General features: G+C 37.1%; 1 protein-coding gene across 1 annotated transcript in view; it reads right to left on the bottom strand.

Moving 5' to 3' along the window:
• Nucleotides 1–27008, bottom strand: part of MGA (MAX dimerization protein MGA) — a 147045-nt gene that overhangs the window by 3731 nt on the left and 116306 nt on the right. The window contains exons 10-22 of the mRNA XM_052647402.1: nt 25459–25685; nt 23951–24127; nt 23284–23356; nt 21451–21968; nt 18982–19279; nt 17072–17698; nt 13139–13429; nt 11433–12949; nt 8106–8236; nt 5275–5326; nt 2908–3114; nt 1428–1539; nt 177–410 (exon numbers count right to left, since the gene is read on the bottom strand). Coding sequence (XP_052503362.1) covers nt 177–410; nt 1428–1539; nt 2908–3114; nt 5275–5326; nt 8106–8236; nt 11433–12949; nt 13139–13429; nt 17072–17698; nt 18982–19279; nt 21451–21968; nt 23284–23356; nt 23951–24127; nt 25459–25685 — 4464 coding nt within the window. The remainder of the gene's footprint in view (nt 1–176; nt 411–1427; nt 1540–2907; nt 3115–5274; nt 5327–8105; nt 8237–11432; nt 12950–13138; nt 13430–17071; nt 17699–18981; nt 19280–21450; nt 21969–23283; nt 23357–23950; nt 24128–25458; nt 25686–27008) is intronic.

Raw genomic sequence — 27008 nt, 5'->3', positions numbered from 1 at the left:
GGATTTGCTTGAGTGTGTAAAGCTAGAAAATGAAATCTAATGTAGTTAATATTCTGCTTTTAATACAACTCATCTTTCATCTAATTAAAACTAAAATTATGGCCAAGATGTTCAGTCCTTTAATCTAAACTGAATGTTCATCTGCATCAAGGAAAGCAAAGAAATGTCCCTCCTACCTGTGGCCTGGTCTTTTCTTCTGGAAAGAATCAAAGGCTTCCCCTTCCTGTTATTTATAAACATCTGTCCGAGATCTACAGATGATGCAGGAGCTCCTTCCTGCTGTTTGCTAGTTCTGGGAGACACAGCAAACTCATCTGATCCCATCTTCTTCTTTCTCTTTTGTGCCTCTAATGCTTGTTGTTTTGCATAAATATACTCTAGCTTCTTCAGGACCACTTCTTCTGTCTTACCTATAGGTTGAGAGGGAATAAACTGTCACACTCTATAAGACCCCACATAATAATGAGAAGTAGAGTCCAGTTGATTTAACTATATCCCCAAAAACATGGCAGTCAAAAGTGACTATAATTGAAAAAAAAAAAAAAAAAGTCCCACCCAGTCAAAAGACAATTCTCCTGGTAATTCTGGGAACCAAGACTCAAATGAAGTAGTATTTGAAAGATCTACTAAGGATTTTCCTTACTAAAGCTGTTATTTATGACCTTTTTTTTTTGAGAGACATGAACCCCCAAAATCCTTATTGGGAGGCTGAAGGGCGAAGGTCTGTCTTCTGCAGCTTCTTCAGGCTGGCACGGGGCTCATAGACCCTACCTAGCTGGGGTCATGGAGCTCTCGTACTGTCTCATTCAGAGGCCCCAGGGTGACCTCTGTTGTTATCCCCACAGGATCTGTTCCAAAGAGTAGCTGGAACCATTATCTTGATGTGAAACCATCGTAATCTTAACTGGAGGTCTTCTGGGATCTGAGACTGGGCCGCGTGGGCTTTCCGCTGTCCCGGTTTCTAGCACGATGGGCATTCCCCCGTGCTGGATTTTCTTCGTGTTCCACCTCTACCATGGGAGCTTCACTAAGTTGGGCTCCGGCTGTGCTTGGCCTCTTCCACGTGGAGGTTGTTTCAGCCAGGTTAAATCCGAGTCACAGCACCATAGATGTCACGTGAGTGTATGTTCCTCGGTTCTTTGTCTTGTCCCAACGATCTGGAGCAACGGACATTAAAGCCCTCAGCGCGTCACAGCTCTTGGGTCTTGGACAAACCGTGTTATAGCTCTTAGGCAAATCAGTGTTACAGCTCTATTTTATTTAGAAGATAGCAGGAGAATCCATCCTTGAAGCGTGAGGGCATGCCAACCCAAAGACTTGAAGGGAAGAGAGTGGAGGAGCGCATGGGGGAGGGGGAGAGAGAAAGAGCACACGCATGTGGGAGAGTATTTATGACCTTTACCAGAGATCATTCACCATTATCTCACCTGAAAGTGATGATACTTTCCGTATCAAAATATTCCGTTTGCGAGTCAGGAGATTCTTCTGTCCTATCAACTTGTCTGCCTGATCTGTTAGCCCCTGAATTTCACTGAATGCCTAGAAGAGAAATAACAATATCATGTCCATCAATTTTCTTTTTCTGAAAAACAGGTGAGGTCTACACAAATTTCTTTAATAAAAACTTTTAAATCTAATATTTTAGAGAACTTTATAATGTCATTTAAAACCATTTTTATTGTTTTACAAACTTATGGTTACCACTGGGGAAACAGGTAGGAGGTATAATAAACTGGAAGACTGGGACTGACATATACATGCTACTATATATAAAACAGTTAACTAATAAGAACCTACCATTTATAGCACAGGCTACCTTATTCAATACTCTGTAACAGCCTGTACAGGAAAAGAATCTAAAATAGAGTGGATGTACCTACATATGTATGTATGGGCTTCCCTGGTGGCTCAGTGGTAAAGAATCTGTCTGCCAACGCAGGAGACACAGACTGGATCTGTGGGTTGGGAAGTTTCCCTTGAGAAGGAGATGGCAACCCACTCTAGTATTCTTGCCTGGGAAATCCCACAGACAGAGGAGCCTGGCGAGCTATAGTCCATGGGGTCGCAAAGAGTCAGAAACAACTTAGGGACTAAACAACAACAATGTATATGTATAACTGGTTCACTAACACAGCTAACTAACATACTAACACAACATTGTAAATCAACTATATTCTAATAAAAATTTAAATAATAAAGTATACAAGTGGAAAAAAAAAGTCAATTTCAAAAAGGAGGCTTTTCTGGTTTCTACTTCTAGGGAAAGTGATTATTTACGAAGAGCACCACTGAGTGGTATTTTCACTACTGCAAGGAGATACAAAACATTTTACTCTGCTTAGATTTTAATAATCAACTTTAAAATCAACTCCTACTCTAAGCAAAATCTGGTTGAAACCACCTTGTTCTAGAGGGATAAAATGCTTGCCTTATACACTTCCAACCTTTAATTATAAGCAATTGAAACAAAATTACCTTAGCTATTATTCTACATGACAAAATTAAAATTTCTGTTAGCTTGAATACTACAGTTTCCTTTAAAGTGACTGTCAACCATTAAAATTTTTGTCAAAATAGTAGTTGTCTTGTGTCTTTCACCATGACAAACTTTTCTAAGTGCTATGGAGAACAATAGTTTACAGAAATTGTTGTAAACAGAGTTTATCAGTTTCTAACTTTATTTTCAAAATGAATAATTAACTCTGCTGGTTCAGAATCTGACTTTCAATGAAAAGCAACTCTGATTAACATAAGGATTTTCTTCCAAAGGGATTTATTGGACACTCACTAGTCTACATTCAAATGATAAACACAAGCTCTATTTCAACTTTCTTCCTTTTCCTTTTATGTATCTAAAGAAGATTCTCTTAGTCAAGTCTTATTTGTCTGTCATTTACACAGACTTACCCTAGTAAGAATGAGACTTTTGGAAACCTTGGAAGAATGAAGTAACCCCAATGTGATCTTCAACTTCTCAAAGAGATCTCTCATTTCACCACGGCGGCGGCGTTCATTGGCAGTGTGTGTCCGGCGATAATACGCAAAAGCTTCTGCTTCTTTCTGTAGTTTTTCACTCCAACAATCAGGTTTTAGCTTTAGAGGAACTTGTGCAGCCTATCCAAACAAAAGATTGCCTCCTAAGTATCTTTCACATCTATCCACTTTTTCACCACACCAATGGCACTGTTCTATATCAAACACCAACCATCTTCTGCCTAGAGTATCTTAATAGCCTCTCAGTTGGTCCTCTTACTACCAGTCTTTCTTTTCTCCAAATCAACAGTGAAAGTAAAAGTGAAGTCGCTCAGTCGTGTCCGACTCTTTGTGACCCCATAGACTAGCCTACCAGGCTCCTCTGTCCATGGGATTTTCCAGGCAATAGTACTGGAGTGGATTGCCATTTCCTTCTCCAGGAGATCTTCCCAACCCAGGGCTTGAACCAGGGTCTCCCGCATTGTAGACAGACGCTTTACCGTCTGAGCCACCAGGGAAGTTCACCAAATCAACAGTGTAAATTCTAAAACATGCTAATCTGATATCACTTCTCAGCTCAAATATCAACAGTTTTCAAATGAGGGATTGAGAAAAAAGCTTATGTGTATAATTTATTATTGAGAGTTGTTTTTATGACACAAATTACATGAAAAACTTGACTAGTGGAAAACAAGTTTAAAATTTTTTTTTAAATACTATAAGACCCTTTACAATTTGGGAAAGGATCAACTGCCACTCTTCCTAAATCACTGTTGTCTCCAACCATTCCAAAGTGCTGTAAATTTCCTAAGTACTCTATAATCCCACAGCTCCCTGTCATTACACAGGTTGCTGCCTACACCTACCCCTTTCCACCCTCCTTTATGACTTAACAATTAAATACAAACCTTCACATTTTCCAGGAAAGTCCTCCTCAACTTTCAGGATGCCTTAGGCTTCCTTTCTCTCTCATTTATTCTAACTCTATTTTTAAATCATTTAAAGAAGCAGTAGATGCATACCGGGTTTAAAATATAAAAATGCAAAGAGCTTATAATGGAAAGCAACTGTGCCTTGTACCTATACCTGGATCCTCAGAAACAACCACTTTTATTCTTTGAGTTGCTTTTTCTGCTTAAGTCTATATCCTAAGTTAAAAACAGTATTTTTAACTATTTACTTCCTGCTATGCAGAAAAGAGTCCCTAGAATCACTTGGACTGCAAGGAGATCCAACCAGTCCATTCTAAAGAAGATCAGTCCTGGGTGTTCTTTGGAAGCAATGATGCTAAAGCTGAAACTCCAGTACTTTGGCCACCTCATGCAAAGAGTTGACTCACTGGAAAAACTCAGATGCTGGGAGGGATTGGGGGCAGGAGGAGAAGGGGACAACAGAGGATGAGATGGCTGGATGGCATCACCGACTCGATGGACGTTGAGTTTGAGTGAACTCCGGGAGTTGGTGATAAGACAGGGAGGCCTGGCGTGCTGCAATTCATGGGGTCGCAAAGAGTTGGACACGACTGAGCGACTGATCTGATCTGATCTGATACAGAAAAGAATTCAGTTCACCACTCTCTTATATCTCACCATCCCATCTTCCCAATACAGATAAATCATTTAGTTCTTCTATTGATCCCTTTACAACCAGAATATAATTCTATCTCCATTTCTCATTTCATCCACAATAGACAGTGTCTGTAAAACGAGGGTATCAGTATTCATATCCTTTATTTCTTCTTCCTTCTTTTACCTCCCAATCTGTAATTTGTACTTACACATTTTTCAAAATTGAAATTAATTCTTCCACAGTGTTAAGTAAGGATAAAGAGAAAATCTTGCTTAATCACAGTACCATGACATCCTACACAATATATTAAGAATATCAAAGAAAATTTATAATCTCATTGCTCCCTGAATTGCTAGCCATTATTTCAGATAACAAGTAATTTTTTAGGTCACTGGAAAAATCAGGAGTCTAGGTAAGAAAGAATGCTAGCCTATTTCACATCACATCATTACATTATACAATTAGTTTTCATATAAGCAAATCAAGTTTCACAAATTCCATGCCCATTTTAATTCCTCTAAATTATTCTATCAACTAGGTGGGGCTGGAGGGAGAATTAGGGGAAAAAAACAGTAGTAGTGTAATTTCATTAAGAGGGGGGAAAAGCTGATTATATTAATTCATTGGTAAAAACAGCCCTAAAATAAGTCATAATTAATGTGTTTTACCTGTAAGGACAAATGTTATCAATTTTATTAAATGAGCAATTATCATTAAATATACTGCAAATACCTTTCGACTCCTTTCAGTAGCTTTTTCATCTGCAGAGACAGGCATACGGCACCTAAATAAAGACAGTATTTTCCAAAGTCTTATTGAAATTCAATAATCTAAGACCTATTTCAAACCATCCCTAATTGTCTAAACTGTGACTGGCTTCTTTTCCCATATTCCCATTTGTGACAATATAATTTATTCAACAATATCCTTTTTTCTCAAATTCTCCCAAAAAAACCCTAAAACTGCAAATTACATTTTTCAATTGTGAAATATTTCAAACATATAAAACTGTACAAACAAAATACATAATCAACATCCAGGTATCTGTCATTCAGCCTAAGAAATAAAATATCCGCCTTCCGTCCTTCTCATATAGTTTTACTAGGAATGTACTGATTCATCTTTAAAAAGAAAATATTGTGTAGCATTTTAAACATATGTAATGTGTATCTTTCTTCGACTGATTTGTTTCATTCAACATTACATATGAGACATGTTAATACTTGTAGTTTGATCATTTTAACTGCTTATATAGTATTCCAGTGTAACTTCTCTAAATTTTATTTTTTAGTATGTTAGTAATTATTTACGTTGCATCCAAATTTTCACAATGGCAAATGCTGGAATGGACAATCCCACACATGACCCCTTGTACATGTGCGTGAACCCTTCTAGAATCTATATCTAGGAGCGGAACTGATGTATAGAAGAAATGCATGCACATCTTCAACTGTAGTCACATCACACTGCTCCCCGAAGAGGTAATAACTCATACCCCCACCCGACCTGTAGTATGTTCCCACTGTTCCACAACTAGACAATAATATTTCAGAAATCTCAATTAATGCCAATCTTCTGGGTATAAATTTGTAAAGTCATTGTGGTTTAATCTTTATTTCCCTTAATTACTTGTGAGGGGGGAACAAATTTGTGTATGTTTATTGGCAGTCCAGGCTTCCTCTTCTGTGAATTGCCCACAATATCCATTACTTACTTTTCTATTGGATCATACTTTTCTTTCCTTTCTCTTTAAAATTTTCTTAATCTTCTTTATTTTTGGCTGTGCTGGGTCTTCATTGCTGCCCAGGGTTTTCTCTAGTTGCAGTGAGCAGGGGCTACTCTAGGTGTGTGGTTTGCAGGCTTCTCATTGCAGTGGCTTCTCTTGTTGTGGAACACAGGCTCTGGGGCATGGGCTCTAGTCCTTGCAGTACACGGGCTCAGCAGCTGTACCTCCTGCACTCTAGAGCACAGGCTTGACAGCAGTGGCCCATGGGCTTAGTTGCTCCGAGGCATGTGGGATCTTCCCGGATTAGGAATCAAACCCATGTTGCCGGCACTGGCAGGCAGATTTTTTACCAGCAGGGAAGCCCATGGGTCACCGTTTTCTTATTGACTTGTAAGAATTATTTTATATCCTTCGTACTAATCCTCTAACACATATTGCAAATATTTTCCTTACGGTCTGAAATCGCCTTTTTACTGAAAGAAATTTTTAACAATCTGTTCCTTTACAGTTTGTGCTCTTTAACTGTTGATTATTCCTGGCCCTTTATTATTCCAGTCCATAAAGATGGAATCTGTTTATTGAAATCTTCATCGATTTTTTTTTCTTCATTTTTTCAATGTCTTTCAGTAACATTTTATAAAAGTCTTGCACAACTTCTATCAAAAATCCCAAACAGCTTTTCTGTATTTTTAATTATTTTTTTGTTTATTGCTATTGTTTTAGAACTCAATTTTAGTATACTGAACTTACATCCTGCAGTATTACTGAATTTAAGTCTAGTTAAGTTTTTAAGAGATTTAAATTCTTTCAATCATAACCAACAGGCAACTGAGGTGTTTTGTGTGTGCTCAGTCATGTTCAGCTCTTTGCAACCCCATGGGCTGTGGCCTGCCAGGCTCCTCTAGCCATGGTTTTCTCCAGGCAAGAATATTGGAGTGGGGTGCAATTTCTTACTCCAGGGGATCTTTCCACCCCAGGGACTGAACCTGTGTCGCTTGCACTGGCAGGCAGGTTCTTTAACACTAGCACTAACTGGGAAGTCCAGGTAATTGAAGGACCCTCCAAATAGCCCTGGATCAAAGAAAAACAGCACCATATCCCTACCTTAGACTTTCTCAACTAGGAATGAAGAATTACTGTTTCTCAACTCATTGCTACTTTAGGTAGCTGATGATATAACAGCTTAAAAAGCACAATGTCTGGCACAAAATAAGTCTACCTTCTTTCCCTCATACCCCAGCCAATTCCTAATCAATATAAGGTTTACTAAACCATAACATTTTTTTCCTAAGTCATCTTATCATTCTCTGTGTTTTCATCTCATCAGCTGAACAGGCAGAAAATTTTTTCTAACTGTACCTCACCCATTCAACTAGCGAAGTAACCGAATTTAGAATTTACAACCATATCTTTAAAAGATAAAGAACTTTACTGAGTAGTCCACTGTGTCAGTTATGCTAGTCATTTCATATATTATCTGATTTAATGCCTTAAAAAAGGGCATTTTCCTCGTTTCATAGGTAAATCTAAGAGTCAGAGAGATTACACACTTGCCCAAAAGGGTAAACAGCTGCAAACTCGCAAAACTAGCATTTTAATGCCCATGTATCTGGCTCGGAAAGCATGCTATTCACATTTATATACTGTTTCCTGGCAATAACAAGGAAGTTAATTACCTCTGAATTTCAGCTCCTTTCCTCATCTACTAATAAGAAAAAAAGCTAGAGAAATAAAGGAACTATATCAGTTACCCAAACTCTTGACTAGAACATTCAGTTTTGCTTATGGTCACAATACAACAACAAGAAATAACAATCCAAAGAAAAATAAGACTTACGGCTGTTTCAAAATCTCTGTATGGACAGCTGTGCTCTTCATGTGGGTGACATTAATTTCCTCCGGGAGCTCTTCTACAGTCTCAATGTCCACTTGTTCATCATCATCCTCAATGTATTCTATACAGTTATTCTGAAATACAGCAGTCCAACAGTAAATAAAGCATTGGGAAGCAAGCACACCTAAATTTTTCAACTGAATGTTTCCCTTATAAAGCCAACCAGTGCCAAACCTGGATCTTAAACCATGAGTACTGATACCCCTAAACCTGTTAATCTTAAAATGGAATTAAGTCATAAAGACAGCATATGGTTAGGGCTAACAACCAAGAACTACATTATAAATCACAGATATACTGAGTTAGCCAAAAAGTTCATTCAGGTTTCTCCCCAAGATGGTATAGAAAAACCTGAACGAACTTTTTCACAACCCAACAAAGATTAGACTAAAGAGACAGTCTCCAAAGGGCTGTGCTGATGTTTCAATATTACTGCAAGTGGGCAAATTCAAGTATAGATATATTAAAGTTGCATAAATCTAAAGATTAAATAGCAATCAAATAAAACGTGGTGAGGGAGAAGGTAGAAAGCAGAAAAACTCAAGTGCTAGTGTAACAGTGCCTCATGGTTAACCCCATATTAAACACCCACAAAAACATATTCAAGGCAGATATGCAAACAGAATATACCCCAGACAATCTTTTAAGTATCTCAATCCCACAGAATGAGAGCTTTTGAAGAATTTCAGATACCAAAAGAAGCCCAGGCTTGCTGTACTGCTTATTACACCAAAAGATGAGTCAATCGGTAAGCATTTATTGAGCACCTACCAAAGAAACTCACAACTTCTCAGGTAGCACTAGAGGTAAAAGAGCTCATCTGCCAATGCAGGAGATGTAAGAGATACGGGTTCGATCCCTGAGTCGGGAAGATCCCCTGGAGGAGGGGACGGCAACCCACTCCAGGATTCTTGCCTGGAAAATCCCAAGGACAGAGGAGCCTGATGGGCTACGGTCCATAGGGTCACTAAGAATCAGACACAACTGAAGTAACTTAGCTTGCATATAAACTATATGGATTATGGGCTATGCAGATAGAATTTCGAAGTCCACCTTTAAAAAGTGTTTATTATGCCAGAAACTAAACAGAGAATGTCATCTATAACTGTACTGTACCAAAGAAGCACAACACAAAATGAAGCATCCCTATCACTTTATTAGCTCTATTTTAATCTCACCAGAAAAATTACTTACTCCCAAATTACAGGCTCCCTATGGCTAACAGACATAAATGACTCAAGTCATCATTTATGATCCCCAATTTAATCATCATCTAAATATTGTATATTAATCAGTGCATATTAAAATTAACTTTGGGAATCTGAACCAACAAAACCCCAAAAGTTTGAATACTAATGTAGGCAGATGCTTTATAATATTTAAACTGAAGAATATGTAATTACATGGCTTTAATTGGAGGCTTTGTAAATAATATCCAACTTAATCAGGGAAGATTTAAATTAAAAAGGTTACTCACAACTCTCCTTACACTATTCCAATATAATGCTTAATACAGGCATAAAGCTATCACAGGTGTCAAACATATACATAAATACAATGTATAATTTAAATTTGAATGCCCTTACTTTAAAATGGCCAGTGTACCTGTCAGATTTCCTATTTGGAAGTTCAAGCAATGCCACTCTGTATGACTAAGACATTCTAAAGGTTCCATTAAGTCAGTTCTACTGATAGCAATAGTTTTCACTGATTTTGTTTGTTTGTTTGTTTTCACTGATTTTAAAGCAGGACTGTTTTTGACTTGTGGTTGCCTCTGGGGAGAAGGGTTGAGTAAGGGATGGACCGGATGCAAACTATTATATATAGAATGGATAAACAACAAAATCCTACTCTATGGCACATGGAAGTATATTCAATATCCTATAATAAGCCATAATAGAAAAAAATTTTAATTAAAATAAAGCTGGACTGTTTTTGGTCTGATGCTTATCTAAGCTGACTTATAATGAGACTGCAAAAAGTGCAACAAGATTGGCAATCTAACTCCTAAACTACCTACAGATGTAAGTCCTCAAAAAGGATGAGGTTTATAGATAGAATGCAAGGCAAATGCATTAACCATCTCATATACAAATGAGACAGGTGAGGTTCAGAAATAACGACATAAATATTTCAATACACAGACATTTTAGAGTTTTAAAATATAAACCTTTTTGCTATATTTTATCTGCCTAAGACAGTTAGGCATTAACAGAGGAGGACCAGGTAACACAGAGAACAAATCTCAAAAGGAGTGAAATTCTAAAACTGCCATGGCAAGAATCATTGCAAAGGGCCATATTATCTCAATTTCAAGACACCCCACAGGCAGATGGCTATAACCTCCTTATGTTTTACATCAGGGGAAGGGCACAGCACACCACAGCACCCCCATTTGTTTCTGTAACTGAGGTTTTTACTGGAACACAGCCACACTCATTCACTTACTACTGTTTATGGCTGCTTTCCCTCTACAGCAGCAACTGAGTAGCTGCAAAAGCAAGTCATATAGCCTGCAAAGTCTAAAATAACTACAAACTGGCCCTTTACAAAAAAGTTTGCCCAACTCCTGCCCTATATCATACTGATGCTCAATTACTTAGCTCAGCAAACACAACTCTACACAGAAGTCTATAAAAATGGCTTCGGCAAAATAAAAAAATAAAAATAAATTATAAAGGTCAAATTACAAAGGAAGATGACCAGAGGTTAGAATATAAATTCTAGACACTAATTATTTAATTTTAGGAGATGGTTAGAAAGCAACTTTAGGCAGGGTGATAATAAAATATTAAATGTTGTTTTTCATTTCTCTCCAAAACAAAAAACATCTCTACAAATGCTGATAGACAAATTATCTTCCAGTTCTAAGGCCACCCATTCCCTGTTTCTTATGTATATCTACCAGATAAGCTACAATAACTTTGCATAAAAAATGTGAAAAAAAAACTGAGATCAAATGGAAGTAGTGATTTTAGGACTTAAAAAAAAAACCAAAAACCTAATTTGATAGGGACTCTCAAAGCATCTATTCCAAGGCTTAAACCAGCCTTCCTATATAATATCAGAGAAGTCTCAAAGCACAATATAAGCTCAATAAATGTTACCTGACTGACACAGCCTAAAAACTACAAAGTCATTTAATCATGATTTAAAGCTAGGCATCCAATTGAATGTATCAGGTCTTAGTTATCTTCTGGAAAAGCTACTGTCTCTAATGAATCATTTAAATTCTTGAGGTTTCAGTCACAACAAAAATGGGCTCACCACCTTTTCTACATCATCAACCTCCTCACTCTGGTAGTCAGAAACAACATCCACAATCTCATCAATAGAATCATCGGTTTTCTCATTCTCATCTTCTTCGTCATCCTCTTCCAACTCCAGAACAGTGAAATCAGTACTGCTGCTCCCACCCGTCTTCTCTTGCTTTGGTTTTATCTGTTCTCCTGAGAGCAGTAAGTGACCTTGAAAATGTCCGTCCCTTCTGCTCCCTTTGGCAGCTCTCCTAGGGACAATGGAGAAGGTTGTAGGACTAGAAATCCTACTCCAAGAATCACATTCAGTTTTTAAAATTCTGGCATTCTCACTAGTTCCACTTTTTCCAAGTAAATCAGAGATACTGTGTTCTTGTTGAAACACATCTGAATTTTCCTTACAAGTTTTTGTTTCTTTAATTAATTGCTCATTTGTCTCATTCTTGCCTTCTTGTGAAGTTCTAACATATTTCTGGGCCAAAGGGCCCTTTAAGTGTTTTCTCCACCTCTCCTTAATGCTGTCCTTCTCCAGAGACTCTCCACAGTCCTTCTCCCTGGCCTCTGGCTTTGGATTAGATTGCTGCTCCACAACTCTACTGCCTGAAAATTCAACTTTGCTTTCTTCTTTAGAGATAATTGGAAATTCATTTGATTTTTCCTCTGGATTGTCTAAGCCTTTCTGCTGTTCCACTTTCACATCACCAAGTTTTTTAAGTTGCACATTATTCACACTTTGGACTGTCATGTTACTGGCTCTTCCAGAAATGGTCTTAACTTCTAGAACAGTCAGTTTTTCTTTGGAACTGTTATGGTTCCTAATCCCATATTCTTTCTCAACATCTTTATAGTCTTCACCTGTGTGTGAGCCAGTGCTATAGACATGCTCAGAAGGTTTAACGGCTGAAGGCCCTTCTTCTATAAGGGATTCTTCATCTAAATGATCACCCCCATCTTCCAAGGAATCATTCAGAGTTTCTTCTGAGACAGCAGCTCCTGAGTTTTGTTTTATTATTATATTAGTCTCAGGCTCTACAGCTTCTCCTCCTGACTGTAGAACCTTCTTAGTTTCTTGCTCTCTTTTTAAAAAGCTTGTTTCATCTTTCTGGTCTGCATTCTGAGATTCTCTTTTCATCTGAAGTGAAGCAACATGTTGAAGAATGGAGCTGGGAACAGGCTTTTGTCCTGGGAGCTGCAACAAGGCAAAACTACCAGACTGGAGAGGAATAAGACTGGCTGTACCAACAGGCTGCCCTCCTGAACTATAGGTGATTTTGGTTTCAGAGGCTGTTTTACTTGTGAAACTTTGTGGTTCAGGAGGGGAAATCCTCAGGGTCAATGTACCAGACTGAGACACAAAGTTCGGTCCAGAAGAAAGCAATGATGGTGCCTGAGTGATAACATTCATTGCTGGAGAAGACCCAACAGCCTGAATTACAGGATTCACAACGGAGAAAGCAGAGGGTGAAGCCGAAGAAGGTGGAGTCTCTGATGGTTTGGAAGGAGTGGGTAAACGGATTCCCATCACAGACCCTGGTGAGGAAAAAAAAAAGCATTTTAAATCACCATTGGCCACATCAAAGACTTTCAAAGTACATATTTTTTTCTAACAGGTGATTGATTTCAAGAGACTGATAAGACTAATCCTAGTATATGAATATACCATATGACCAAATGATTCAAGAGAAGAGAAACTTATCAAAAATATCTCTAACTTTATACCTGGGTTCCGAAACATGACAGGTTGTAAGTTGGGCTGGTTATTAGATCCTCGAAGCTGATGCAAAGGGAGAAGCTGGACAATCTGCCCATTAGGGTGCCTGAACAGGTTCATTCCACTTGGACTCCTAACAGGCTGTAAGACCATCCGATGTCCCTGAAGTTGTGTGTTTGGGACAGGTCTAAGAGTAGGAGAACCCTGCTGCACTGGAATCAACAACAATCGAGGTCCAGGACGTTTCACTGTGTTAGGAGAGACCTGTGGAGGAGCCACTGGAATCTGAGGGGCATTTTCTGAAAAACAGGAGATGGAAACATAGTTTCAGAATTTCCCTTTAATACTTGGGAAAAAATAATTATGACAAAGAATCTAACCATGCTACAAATAAGTATAAGTTTAAATTACAGAGTTAGCAAAATTCTGTATGTCCATGATATACGACTTACAGGACTTATGGCTGAGAATAATTTACTAATTTAAAGTTAAGTATTAACCAGACTTTACAGGGCCTTACATTTAGACTGGTAAAAAAAAGTATCAACTGTCAAGAGGTACATTTAAAGAGATAATACTTCTGCCTAAAGAAAGAACATGGGCACGCCTCTAAACCTGGATTCTCATTAAAGTTCAAGTAAATTTTCTGTTCAACTTAAAAATTCAGGCTGTTAACACTTAACAGGCTTATGTAGTTTAACAGGTCTTACTCAAGGAAGACAAAGTCAAAGACTAAAAATCACAAGGTACAAAAAAACTTCTTGGCCTTTAAAGTTAATTGACGAATAAGCAAAGCATATAGATTTGTGAAAATTATTTTTCAGAAGGAAAAAAAACACATATCCCCCAAAAATGGAATGTAATTAAGAGATATCAAAGAAGCGGGGAAATAAAGCCTGGTTAGGAAGAGGCAAAACATAGTTTTGAAACAGAAAAGGTAGACATTTAATGCAGAAGATGTGAATTAAAAGAGATCTCAAAACATTAATAGTACTGAAAGATGCACTTCAATGTCTGGAAGAAAACACCAAGGATATGGGAAAAAACAGTATGAGTTTTTGGTCACAGGAATAAAGAAGTAGGAATAACAATAATAGTAAGCATAAATGAAAGTGATCTAATATTACCATTCAAATTACTGAATTTCCTTAACATTATTATTTTCAATTATTCTTTTTTGACATTTTTAAATAAAAATTTTCATCAGTTTGTCACTAAACATTAACAAGCCAAACAAAACAAAGATTTTAATATGTAATATGCACTCTGCCCAAAAAAAAGTATCAAATTTCTAAAAGAAAGTGATGCTCCTTAACATTTACATGACAAATTACTACAGAAGCTCCATGATTACTTTTGAAAAATAACACAAGACCAAACTGATTAAAAAAAAATAGTGTGCAACTTTTTAAACAAACAAAAAAATCGTCTATCTTATGTGATTAAGAAACATGTTAAATTAAAACATACTTTATTTCCTGAAAATTTCTATTCAAATTGAGTTTTACAGAATGATTCAAAACCAAATTACTCCCAAAGCAGCCTTTAATATACACATTAAATAAGTGATTATTTATTGCCCTGGGTGAGAGGGTTAGAAGGGAAAGACAAAAGGATGACAAGTCAAATGAAAAAGTCAGAGGTCTAAATCCCCGAGTTGGGATCCACTTTATGAAATTATAACAAAATGACATACTTCCTTAGAAGTTGGCAGTGATGTGAGTCAGCTGCATTTATAGAAGAGCAGATAAATAAATATACAACTAGTATTTCCTCAAGTAGTATTACATAAGATACTTTTAGGTGGTATGTTATATAGAATAACACCATATTATACTGTCAGAATTTTAATCTTTTGATTAAATACAGAAGAAATTATGTCTCTGATATTGTCTTTAATATTAACATTTAAAAAAAGACTATGCCAACATTTTCTAACTTCCTTCATTAACAGAGAACAAGTCACATGTTAAAAACACACAGGAGCTGGCTAGTATTTGATACTTTTTATTATTACTGGTTCAGTTTATTTATTTAAGAGATTATCCTCCATTCTGGCAAGTAATGTTGGTTTCCAATTACAGTAATACTGCTCCTTTTAAAAGTATACTTATGTGAACAACTGACTTGATTTAAATAAAAATAGTAAATCAATTATATGAGAGTACAAATGGGAATCAGAGCAAAATACCTGAACGTATATTCTGAGTGACTGAAATCTGAGGGAAAATGAACTACAAAAGGTAAACAACTTCACAGTTTCATGACATAATTAATAATATAAAGAAAGGTATACATGATTTAGAAGACGTGACCAGTTAAAATATGACAAGATGTGAACTGTGAGTTTCAAAAGGAAATCAAAAAGGCTTCATCAAACACAATCTTACTTTTGAAGTAATATTATTGGCCATTTTTTGGTATTTGTGTTGACACTGTCATCTACTTTTCCATTCAACAGCACTTCAATTTATAAATCCCTTCTTTCCTAAAATATCTACAGGGATTTAAACCATGCCCCTGAAGACAAAAATATTTAGTAGGAAAACTATCAATAGCCAAGACAGAACTGTTGTCAGTTATTTTATTCCGCCTTATATCCTGTAGGGGCTTCCCTGGTGGCTCAGATGGTAAAGAATCTACCTGCAATGCAAGAGACCCAGCTTCAATTCCTGGGTCAGGAAGATCCTCTGGACAAGACGATGGCAACACACTCTAGTACCCTTGCCTGTCCTCCTCCATGGACAGAGGAGCCTCATCAGCTATAGTCCATAGCGTCACAAAGAGCTGGCCACAACTAAGCAACTAACACACACACTATATCCTGCAAAGCCTCATCTCTCACACTCCTTTCCATACTAATTCTTCTTTGAGTCTACTAAGGTAACAACTTACTTTAGCTGGTTGAATTAGGATATAAAAGTGACCCAAGCATGAACTATTTCTATTTCAAATTCACTTAAACTAAGCCAACAAGAGAAAAAATTTAATTTTAACTAAAAAGTTGACATATAAAATATCAGAGTCCTAAACAAAGAAATATGCTTTCCTATTTCAATCAGTTTATGTATAATAATTAAGAGAATGTCAATAGTATATAGGAGTTGGGCTGATTCACACATGATTCGTACTAGGCGAGAGGACCTAGAATTTTAATTTTAAGCAAGGAGAGAAAAGGCCCTCAGCTTGGCTGCAACATAAACAGAAGCCCTCTGATCTGTCCTTTTTAAATAGAAAGCAGCAGCCCTCCCACTCCCAAAACTGGGCACACCTACATTTGGTTCCCTCAGAGATGTGAGCCCTTAGCTCTCAACACACAAAAGCTGCTGCACTTCGTCCTGCACCCACTTTAATGGCTGCTCTACTGGCTCAGAGTTCCACTCCCATATGTAGCATTTCCATTCTAATGCTTTTGAAAATTTTTAATTTCCTGAGAAAATCTCTAGCCCCACTAAACCATCTGTTAAGGTTGTTTATCTCGAAGGTTAACAATTTTTATCAGCATTCTGGGGCTTCCCTGGTGGCTCAGACTGTAAACAATCTGCCTGCAATGCAGGAGACCTGGGTTTAATACCTGGGTTGGGAAGATCCCCTGGAGGAGCAAACAGCTACTCACTTCAGTATTCTTGCCTAGAGAATTCCATGGACAGAGAGGAACCTGGCAGGCTAGAGTCCATGGGGTTGCAGAGTCAGACAGGACTGAGTGACTTTCACTCACTCAATGGTTACAAAATTGCACAAATGTTCACTGACTGTCCTAACCCTGTATTTACCATGAGGTCCATCATTTTTAGTGTTCAGTTTTGCAGAATGTAAAGGGTTTTTTTTTTTTTTTTCCAGTTTTTAGCAGAAACACTTGATATATACCTGTAATTCTATCAGAACCACAACGTTATATAACCAGCTATAAAATAAACCAGTTTGTAACATCTAGGCCTTACCTGGTCTCTGGCTCACTGGTGGACTCCCATCAATTCCCGACAGTATAACGGGAACAGAGCTCAGAGATGAAGTTGGTGTGGTCACCATGGAAGAAGATGCAGCTGTGGTCACCACGACTATGGAGGTGGAGGCAGTGGAAGCAACAGGAAGAGTTATGGTTGGAGGAGATGCTACCAAAGACTTAGGAAAAGCAACTGAAGCCACAGGGGTAGTTATCCCAGTCGTTTTGATAAGGTTCAAAGTGGCTGTAGACTGGGTAGATGTTACAAGAGTGCTGGTATTAGTTTCAGAGACCTCAACAACCCCTGCAATGGTGGCACCAGAAGAATAAGTAGTTTCTTTAGTTCCCACGTCAGATAGAGCAGTCGTAGGTGTCACAGCAGGAACATTTTCTAAAAACACTTGAGGGGTGGTAGTAGTGACAGCAGCAGTCACAGAGCTGCACACCTGAACTGGCTCAGAAGAAACCACAGGTGTGACGACCATTACTGGAGAAGGTCTGATACTGAACTTCTGTGGCCCTGTTAGGGGTTGGGGTGTGCTAACTCCAGGGATCTTCTGCTGCAGGGCTCCAACTTTACTCATCACAAACTGTGTGAACACACCACCAGGAGAGGGTCGAGCCGCTGCAAATAAAAATTTGCAGGTCAAAAATCTTCAGTTCTCATATTTCATCCTTGTAGTGATTGTGTTTATCAACATTTATTGTGCACCACTGGGTCAATTTCTTACAGGTACTATCTACCTGTAATTTCCACTCACAGAAGTCAAACATACCTGTCCACACAAACCTAACTTTCAAAATTCTAATAACTGAAGGGAATAAAACTGGATGCTCCTTCTGAAATTCCTTTGGTTATGCAATACAGTCAAACTGCCAGAACACTAATAAGACTGTATAGCACAGCAGCACACAACTTCATCGAAAACAGGAAGAAAGTAAGGTAACTGTATTCCTAATTCTAATTTTAAAAGTTGTTTGCACCACTTCCTTGTGTAACAGCACCTCTACCTCTTTATTGCTGTCCTTTTACAAAACAGTAAAGTTTTGCATTTTCGAAATATGCAAAAAGACATTTCAGAAGAGGGCAGGATAAGACGATTTTTTTTTTTAATCACCAGTTAAAGCTACCTTTTTAACAAGAGGTAGAAAGAGTTCTTTTTAAGGCAATGCCTATACTCCATCTTCACACAACTCCAGCATTTAGCCAGAGATTTCAATTTCCTATTAAGAGGAATAAAAACACAGCAAATGACATTTTTACTTAACATTTCTAAACAGGTGTGAAAAAACAAAAAGAGGAATGCAATAAAATCAACTGTATATACTATCAATTCTAAAACACAAATGATTTCAAGGAGGCAATTTATTATAGACTCTTAACACTAAGATATTAAATAAATTAGGTTTTTACTCACAGAATAGGGATAAATATAATAAAGCAATGTTCCCAGAATTGTTTTACAAGAGCCTTCTACTCTAAGTCTATACTAACTCAATGCATTTTGATTTTGCTGGCTCCTTGGTTTCATAAATTCAGGGAACATACATACAACTGGTTACCAAAAATACCAGTTCTCATAGGAGAAATAGTAAATTAGGGCAAGTACTTACGAATATGTATTCCCTTCTGCAAAACAAAATTAAAAAGCTAAGTCTTTTCTATGTTAACAAAACCAGTCCAAAAGTCTGGGAAATAACTATAAAACTAACTATAATTCAAATATTTAGTATTGTAGGTCATCAGAAGAGTTACTAAAAAAATATTTAAATTCAGGCAAGATAAACATCAAGAAAAAAAAGTACCAACTTCTGTATTTCTCTAAGCTTTACAACCTCCATATCTGTATCCACTGGCCCAGCACCAAATCACAACCCTTCCCAAAACATAGGAACAGTCCAACTTACCAATTGGTCTTTTCGCTGGGACAAATGCCTTCAGGTTCTTCCCAGGGCGATTTGTTGTAGTGCCAGAAGATGATGCCATTTTGGAATTGGATGTTGAAGGCAACAGGGTGCGTGGTTTCCTGGATGCAGCCACCTTGGCATTGGATGCTACCTTGGAGATGACAGTACTGAGGGTTGAGAGGTCCAGGACTGAGGGTCGCAACCTGCCTGTGATATAAGCAGCTAGCCTATTGGCTGGATGCAATGCCCCCATCTGTCCCAATAGCAACTTAGCCTGCGGGTAACTCTTACCATTAACCTGAAACAAGTGGCAAAGAGAAATTCTGTAAAGATAAAATTCTCTCGCTAACTCATCTCCCTTGACAAGGGTTTCATTTTTACAAGATTTTAAAAGTCTATTTTTCAGATTTAAAGGGAAAAAGAAATGGACTTTTCCCATTTGGTATAATCTGAGTATTTAGGAGATGAAAAAAAATGCTGCCATCTGATATTCTCAGCTAATCTCATCTCCTTCATTTTGGAAGTTTAAAAACAGAATCTTAGAAACTCATCATACCTGCGTTCTATATTTGTGGAAGGTACAGTCAAATCTAAGGAATCATCCAATTGTTTTACTTGTCAATAAGCAATTATGGTTGAGTTATTAATAATCATCAGCATAAAAATGAGTAACTGAGTTCCACAGAATCTGATGAGACCAGAGGCATAATGAAACTTTCTCACAAGGGTCCTTAATATTTGAAAAATACATGGTAGTCTGCTTTAATTTATGAGAAAGTCACTGTTACAAATACCTAAGCCACAAAGTCACCTTAGTTTTCAGTTTTCAAAAAATTCAATTTTGAAGTCAACTATCTTCATCTTTTCCACAAAACTTGGACTCAAAATAAATGCTAGTTGAAATTCATTGTAATTTTTTTTTAAGTTGCCACTAAATTGTCAGAAGAAAGTGAATCAATGAATGAGGTAAAGATTCTTCTCTATTGCCTGAGTTGACAGACTACCCATCTTAGACAGAAGAATGGAGTTCTCTATGTCTTATTGCTAAATGACTATCGAAGAAATCTTTTTCTGTCTCTCTTTTCCATTATTTAAAGGGGTGAGGAAGTGGAGTAAGGCAGAGAAAATCCTACTCTCTAAATTAATAGAGAACTGGTAAGGAGAATAGCTACACCAAGCTACTCCCTCTTCTAAGACACAAAATTATTGTTTCTTAGGTAAAATTATTATTTCCAGACAGATCAGTATATATTTGCCCCGAGTTTGATCCAAAGAATATGATCTTTCCATCCTAGAGTAAACTTTCCTACACAGTTTTCCAGGCTCTGTGGAGTCTGGATCAGATACTCCTGTCTTCTCCTTTGGGACCTGCTCTGAAGACTACTCGGCAGCTTTCCCAAAGCATACCTTACAGTGGCCTGACTGCTATGCAGGTTCATATTTTATGGGGGCATTCTGAGTCCCAGACAGGAGAACACAAAATTTCTATGACTGTATTTGAAGAGGGCCTAGTCTCACTAAAATATCAGGTAAGTTGCTGTTCTCAAAGCATCAATCAGTAAATGAAACAAGGAGAAAACACTCTCATTATTAAGAGTTTAAGAAATATTAACAGAAGCAGTTACATAGCAACTGCAATAGAAAGTTTTTAATTAAGTAGATCAGTTATAATGGTGGCATAGCCCTTAACCCAGAGAAGCAGTTGAGCTAGTCAAGTCAAGTAACCTTAGCAGTAATGTCAGACACGACCCCACATTTGGTACTCTGATATAAAAGTGCATTTAATGTCACTGAACAAAAGGAAACTCTTTTGGACCTATGACTACATTTTACCTCAGAACTTTCCTTCAAAAAGATTTTCTACATGCCAGTGTAATTTTACTAACATATCTGTCTGAAGTACTAAGTAGCAAGGATATAGATATTTGCCCTATAATAATGATTAGACTGGCAAGAACTCTATGAATCAAATAAAGATAAAATATGTAAACTGTGGCTCAATTTTTTAAAAATTTATGTATTTGAATAACATCTTCCTAAATTTAAATTTTCTCCCAAGTTTTCAAACATATATTGCTTATCTTAAAAATTAACTTCACTTCATTTTATTTTAAAAGTTATCTGCTAATAATAATCCCAAGAACTAGACTGAATCCCTTACTATTCTTGCTTGACTGTCAAAATATCACTATAGCCTAGGTAAAACAGCTTAAGGGCAACTTTCTGGGAAGACTAGAAAGAAAACTATAAGCTAACACAGGGCTCTACCTTTCTGTTTGTAAATGTGCCAAAAATTCACCCTAGGTATGCATCTAACCTAGGCCTATTACAAAAAGAGATGATGATTTTGTCACCCAGTTCCCAGGGAATGCAAAGATAAATAATATAAGGCCCACAAAGGGCTGTGAAAAATCAAGGTGGTACCTAAGTATAAAAAGGTGCTACATCCAGATTAAAGATAATTCTCACCTGGATAAGCCCAGATGTGCTTGAACTGGGTTTACGTTTATAGGCCACAAGCTTCCCTGCAGGAGAAAGCCCTGTATAAAAGGGCAGACCTTTGCCTCCATGTAATCTCTCCCTCACTGAATCCAGGGCATCTGTCTGCACGGGAGAGACATCATCCATTTTCCCAGGGGATAATGGACCGTCAGGAGTCTCTGATCCAGATTTCTCAGCCATATCATCTTGATCTTGACATGATGGCATAGAGATTTTCACACGAGAAGAATAAACAGGAGGATTCTTTTCACCCCGGCTCTTTCGCTGAGAAGCCAACTCAATGATGAAGCTGCCCACCTTAAGTGACTGTGGCATGTTGCTATTGATGTGCTGGGATAAGATGCTCAAAATCTTGTTCCGATCCTCCTCCCAGTTGCAGTCTGAGATGATCTCGATCAGTTTGGTGGGACCACCAGGTGACCTCTGATGCACATAGGAGGTAGAAGCTGATTCCCCTTCATTGCAGGAAGATTTCCAGCTCTTTTCTGATAAGGAATTGAAAGATATTTCTGTATTATAGCATTCTGTACTGAACTTTGAAAGATTTTCATTTTTCCTGAGTTCTCAGAAAAGTGCCAGGGGCATAGATATTCAACAGTTGTCCAGTATCCCATTCCCATCGACTTTCAGTGGTAAACTGACACTTACAATTTGGGAGTTTTCCATGAAAAACAGAAAAAGATTCCAGAAAATCAGACTATAATAGTCTTCACTATTCTACTCATTGGGCTCTCTTAATAAAAGTGAATCCCTCTTGAGACTGCTCTAAAGAGCCATTAACTATTACATAAGAAGGTACTATCTTGCAAACAAAGTATATAACCAGGGTTAGGCTTACTTAGTATAGTGTACTTGCTATCCATATAAGCAAAGCAAAGACACTTGCAAGATGCTTTGTAATATGTGAGGGGTAGAGTCAACCCTAAAGAACAGCAAGAAAGATGATGTTTTTGTTGGGGGGAAAAAACCTTGCACTCTACCTCTAGTTTCCACTGCAAATATTTCTGAACTACTTCTGTGCCTCTGGATTTGATTGTTCCACTTCTACATTTCATGCAAGACCACTCACAACTCAAGTATGTTTACATTCATGGCAACACATTAACTAAATATACATTTCACTAGCTAGATTTCTATAGCAGGATCTCCCAACCAATGTAGTACAGTTATCAATACATCAGGATAGCCAATTCCCTCAGCCTTCAGGGTGATCATGCTAATAGGCACCCTTTCCAATTGCCTTAATGTGCTAGCAACAGTATCATTTTTGTATGTTTATCATGCCATAAAAAAAGTTTAGGAGACACTGCTGCTTAAATGTCTGATGTCTTAAGAAGCACAATCAAAAACAAAAGGTTAATTCCCTAGACACTACCTTCATCATACTAATTCCAGCTGTAACATTTACTAGATAAATCAGTGACACTCCTTCCTTTTTCCCTCTGTACTCTCCAACTGCAGCAACTATTGAAAATCTCAGGTAAAATTTCAGTAACTAATGATGTCAGTATCGCTGAGGTTTGTAAAGGAGTTTTAAAAAAATCACTGACCTCTTTCTGTTTCTTACAACACAACATACCACGAATACCAACAAATTGTATTTCTTAGAACAGGAAAGTTAAACACAGCAAAAAACTGGGAAAAAAACTTACCTATAGTGTCTATTTTTACCAAAACTGGAAACAAGGTAGGTAGACATGCTCTGGATTGGTAGCTTTGGTTCCCCCTCATTATTAGTATAGTCCATATCTATATATTAATAATTACTATCAAATGAGAAGTCATAGTTTTCATTCTGACCTTGTGATTTATCAGAATCATCCTCCAGGTCACAACTGAGTGGTTTCAAAGGCTGCTGTTCAGAAGCTGGCTCCTGACAAAGGGAACAATACAAATACTTCAGTTCAACACATATTTAATATCAAGGGACTATGACATACGAATTAAATCTCAAGGAAGCCTAAAATAATAGAAAAATTAAAGTACTCAAAGAACATCTTGACATCCACATTACCATCACACTATACAACCATAAAAACAAGTAGTCTTGCTGTTTAACATCTGTGATAGTGACTGAGTTACCAAGAAAACAATTAATATTACATTTTATAGTGTAATTCTAGTAAAAAAGGAAAAATATTTGATGTTTAATGAAACAAGTTTCAACTATTTAGAAAATTCACCAATGCAGAAAGATCAAATCCTAATAAACCACATTATTAAAACCAAAAATGTTTAAATTTTCAAAATTACTCCAACTTCAGAAAGAGTAATACTTTTAAAATGACCTTAAGGGAATATGTTCTAGAATAGGTATGCAGAGAAACATAAATTGATACGCACATTATGTAAACCTTCTCTGCCCCTGAAGAATTACTTCATATTATACCAACAGTAATGCAAATTCTAATACTAGCAACAAGGAATTGGAAGTTAAAAAGAGAAATCTATGTAATAAGGAATTCACCTTTATACTACAGTTCTCAGGACTAGAATGACATGAGCCCTGCTGCTGAAATGATGGAGATGGTGATGGTGATGGCTGTCTCTCTTCCTCTTTTTTTCGTTCATACACTCGAACTCGGGCACAAGTCATCATACTTTCAAAGTACAAGTAGACTGGATCCTTGTCTTCTTCCCGAATCTGTAAGTTTCATACAACAAAACATTCCAAATACTGGGGGGGGAGGGGGGAGTCTCCAGGATTCCAAAAGCAAAAGGATGTAATCTTTGCTTCTATTACAACACTTAAAAATTTTTTATGCAAACTTTAAATAGTACAATTACGGTTTGTATGTGCTGACTCTTGGGGCAGTCAGAAAGGATCTGTTTCTCTTTTAAGAAAATTCAGCACACCAGAGCAGTGCTTCTCAAATTATCTGCAGTGGAGGATAAATTTCTTAATTACCTGTCACAAACAGACTGATATTTTTGAAAAGACAGTAAAACAAATTACTAGAAAAACAAAGATCAAGTTTTTCAGTATTAGATTTAATAGATAAAAATTTCTCTATCAACTTGTGGCAAATGTTTCTAAATATCTCCTTTTGCTTTTTATACTTATTTCATCACAGACTAATAACAAACAGTTATATATTACCACTGTATAGAGACCATACTAAATAGCACTGTAATGAACAATCTTTCTTCAATTTAATTAAACAGAAAGACTGAAATAGATTTATTAATAATCAGAACTGCTTAACCCATTAACACAAGAGAAGCATCAGATCTTCTACCTACTGTCTTCACCTGGTCATGCAACTATTTTAAACCTTAAACTTTATTGTATATAAAGACAATATGCTTTAAAAAGATCACAGTGACTCTCTAAAGTTTTTTCCTAATGCTTTTCTTATAGTGCATACTACATCTCAATCACTTAATATTCTATACTACATGAATAAGAGAACCTTTAGAAGACTTTTGCCAAGTCATTTTTTTTTAAAGCCGATTTGATATGATCCTCCTAGAGAGAGATTTAGCTATCTTTAAGAATTATAGTAATTCTGTACAGGTCCAAGTACAGCTTTTCTTCAATAGTAAATACTACAGGATACTATATGATCCTCAGTTGGTTGAGTCCACACATGCAGAACCACGGGCACAAAAAGCTAACTGTAACATTACACTCGGACTTTCGACTGCACAAAGGCTCTACGCTCCAAACCCTCCCTGTTGCTCAAGGGTCAATCATACTACTACTCACTCTACTTTTATGACATTTTTAAAATTAATTTATTTTTAGTTGAAGGATATTGCTTTACAGAATTTTGCTGTTTTCTGTCAACTTTTATGACACTTTTTAAATGCCATCAATTAAACTGACTAAATCAGAAAGGGAGATGGCTTGCAGACATACTACCTGAAAGCACCATGAATCACAAAATACAAACCAAAAATCTGGTTGAAACCCATTACCTTTACATATTATTTTTATAACTTTCAATAAAAGATGTATAACTCTAAGCTTACCACAGGGTTGGGTTTGGGAGTATATGCCCTCGCAGGTTTAATTCCCGTGAGTAGTTTGCCCTTCACAGTAGTAGATAAAACTTCTGGTTGAGGCAACAACAATGGTTTCATAGGCTCAATGACAGAAGGCGTTGGGATATACACTGGTTCTGGATCTACTTCACCTTCTACTTTCACCCACAGTGGGTAATGTCGAACAGGCTGTTCAGGTTCTGTTTCACAGATAGCTTAACAAAAGGAAGGGTACGACAAAAGTTAACTGAGGCATTGTCAAAATATTCTCCCTCATAAAAAGCATTAAATCATTAAAATCAAACAGATAGACAACCCCTAAGAAACCTTTAGTTGGCCCTCATGAATCTTAATTAATTTATTAACCAAATATTTGTTGAATACCTATTATAAATCAGACACTGCTTTAGATCCTAGAGTGAAAACAGCTATGACTAAAACAAAGTTCTTGCCTTCACAGAGTTTATAATCCACAGGAGAAAACAATCTAATAAACATATAGTATCAAGTAATAAGGACAACATAGAAAAATACAGATGGATAAATAAAGGATAAAGAGTTAACAGGAGATGCTATTATAATTAACATGATCACAAGAGGCTTTTTCTATTATCCTAGAAAGATAATCATTCTATATTACAGTTTTTAATTCTACAAATAACAACAAGTACTTTTTGAACCTATCTACAGAGTCTAAGCACTTACTATGTTTTAATTCATATAACTGTAACAATGGTCCTTGAGATATTATTATTTCCATTTGGTTCCAAATAGGGAAAGGAGTATGTCACGGCTGTATATTGTCACCCTGCTTATTTAACTTCTATGCAGAGTACATCATGAGAAATGCTGGGCTGGATGAAGCACAAGCTGGAGTCAAGATTGCCTGGAGAAATATCAGTACCTCAGATATGCCGATGACACTACCCTTATGGGAGAAAGTGAAGAAGAACTAAAGAGCCTCTTGATGAAAGTGAAAGAGGAGAGTGAAAAAGCTGGCTTAAAACTCAACATTCAGAAAACTAAGATCATGGCATCTGGTCCCATCACTTCATGGCAAATAGGCAAACAGTGGAAACAGTGACAGACTTTATTTTCTTGAGCTCCAAAACCACTGCAGGTGGTGACTGCAGCCATGAAATTAAAAGACTCTTGCTCCTTGGTAGAAAAGCTGACAAACCTAGACAGCATATCAAAAAGCAGAGACATTACTTTGCCAACAAAGGTCCGTCTAGTCAAAGCTATGGTTTTTCCAGTAGTCATGTATGGATGTGAGAGTTGGACTATAAAGAAAGCTGAGCGCTGAAGAACTGAAGCTTTTGAACTGTGGTGTTGGAGAAGACTCTTGAGAGTCACCTGGACTGCAAGAAGATCCAACCAGTCCATCCTAAAGGAAATCAGTCCTGCATATTCATTGGAAGGACTGATGTTGAAGCTGAAACTCCAATCCTTTGGCCACCTGATGGGAAGAACTGACTCATTTGTAAAGACCCTGATGCCGGGAAAGACTGAAGGCAGGAGGAGAAGGGGACAACAGA

The sequence above is a fragment of the Budorcas taxicolor genome, chromosome 10, assembly GCF_023091745.1.
Source record: "Budorcas taxicolor isolate Tak-1 chromosome 10, Takin1.1, whole genome shotgun sequence".
NCBI classification, from domain to species: domain Eukaryota; kingdom Metazoa; phylum Chordata; class Mammalia; order Artiodactyla; family Bovidae; genus Budorcas; species Budorcas taxicolor.
The sequence above is the reverse complement of the archived record's forward strand: the minus strand, read 5'-3'. Positions and strand labels throughout refer to the sequence as shown.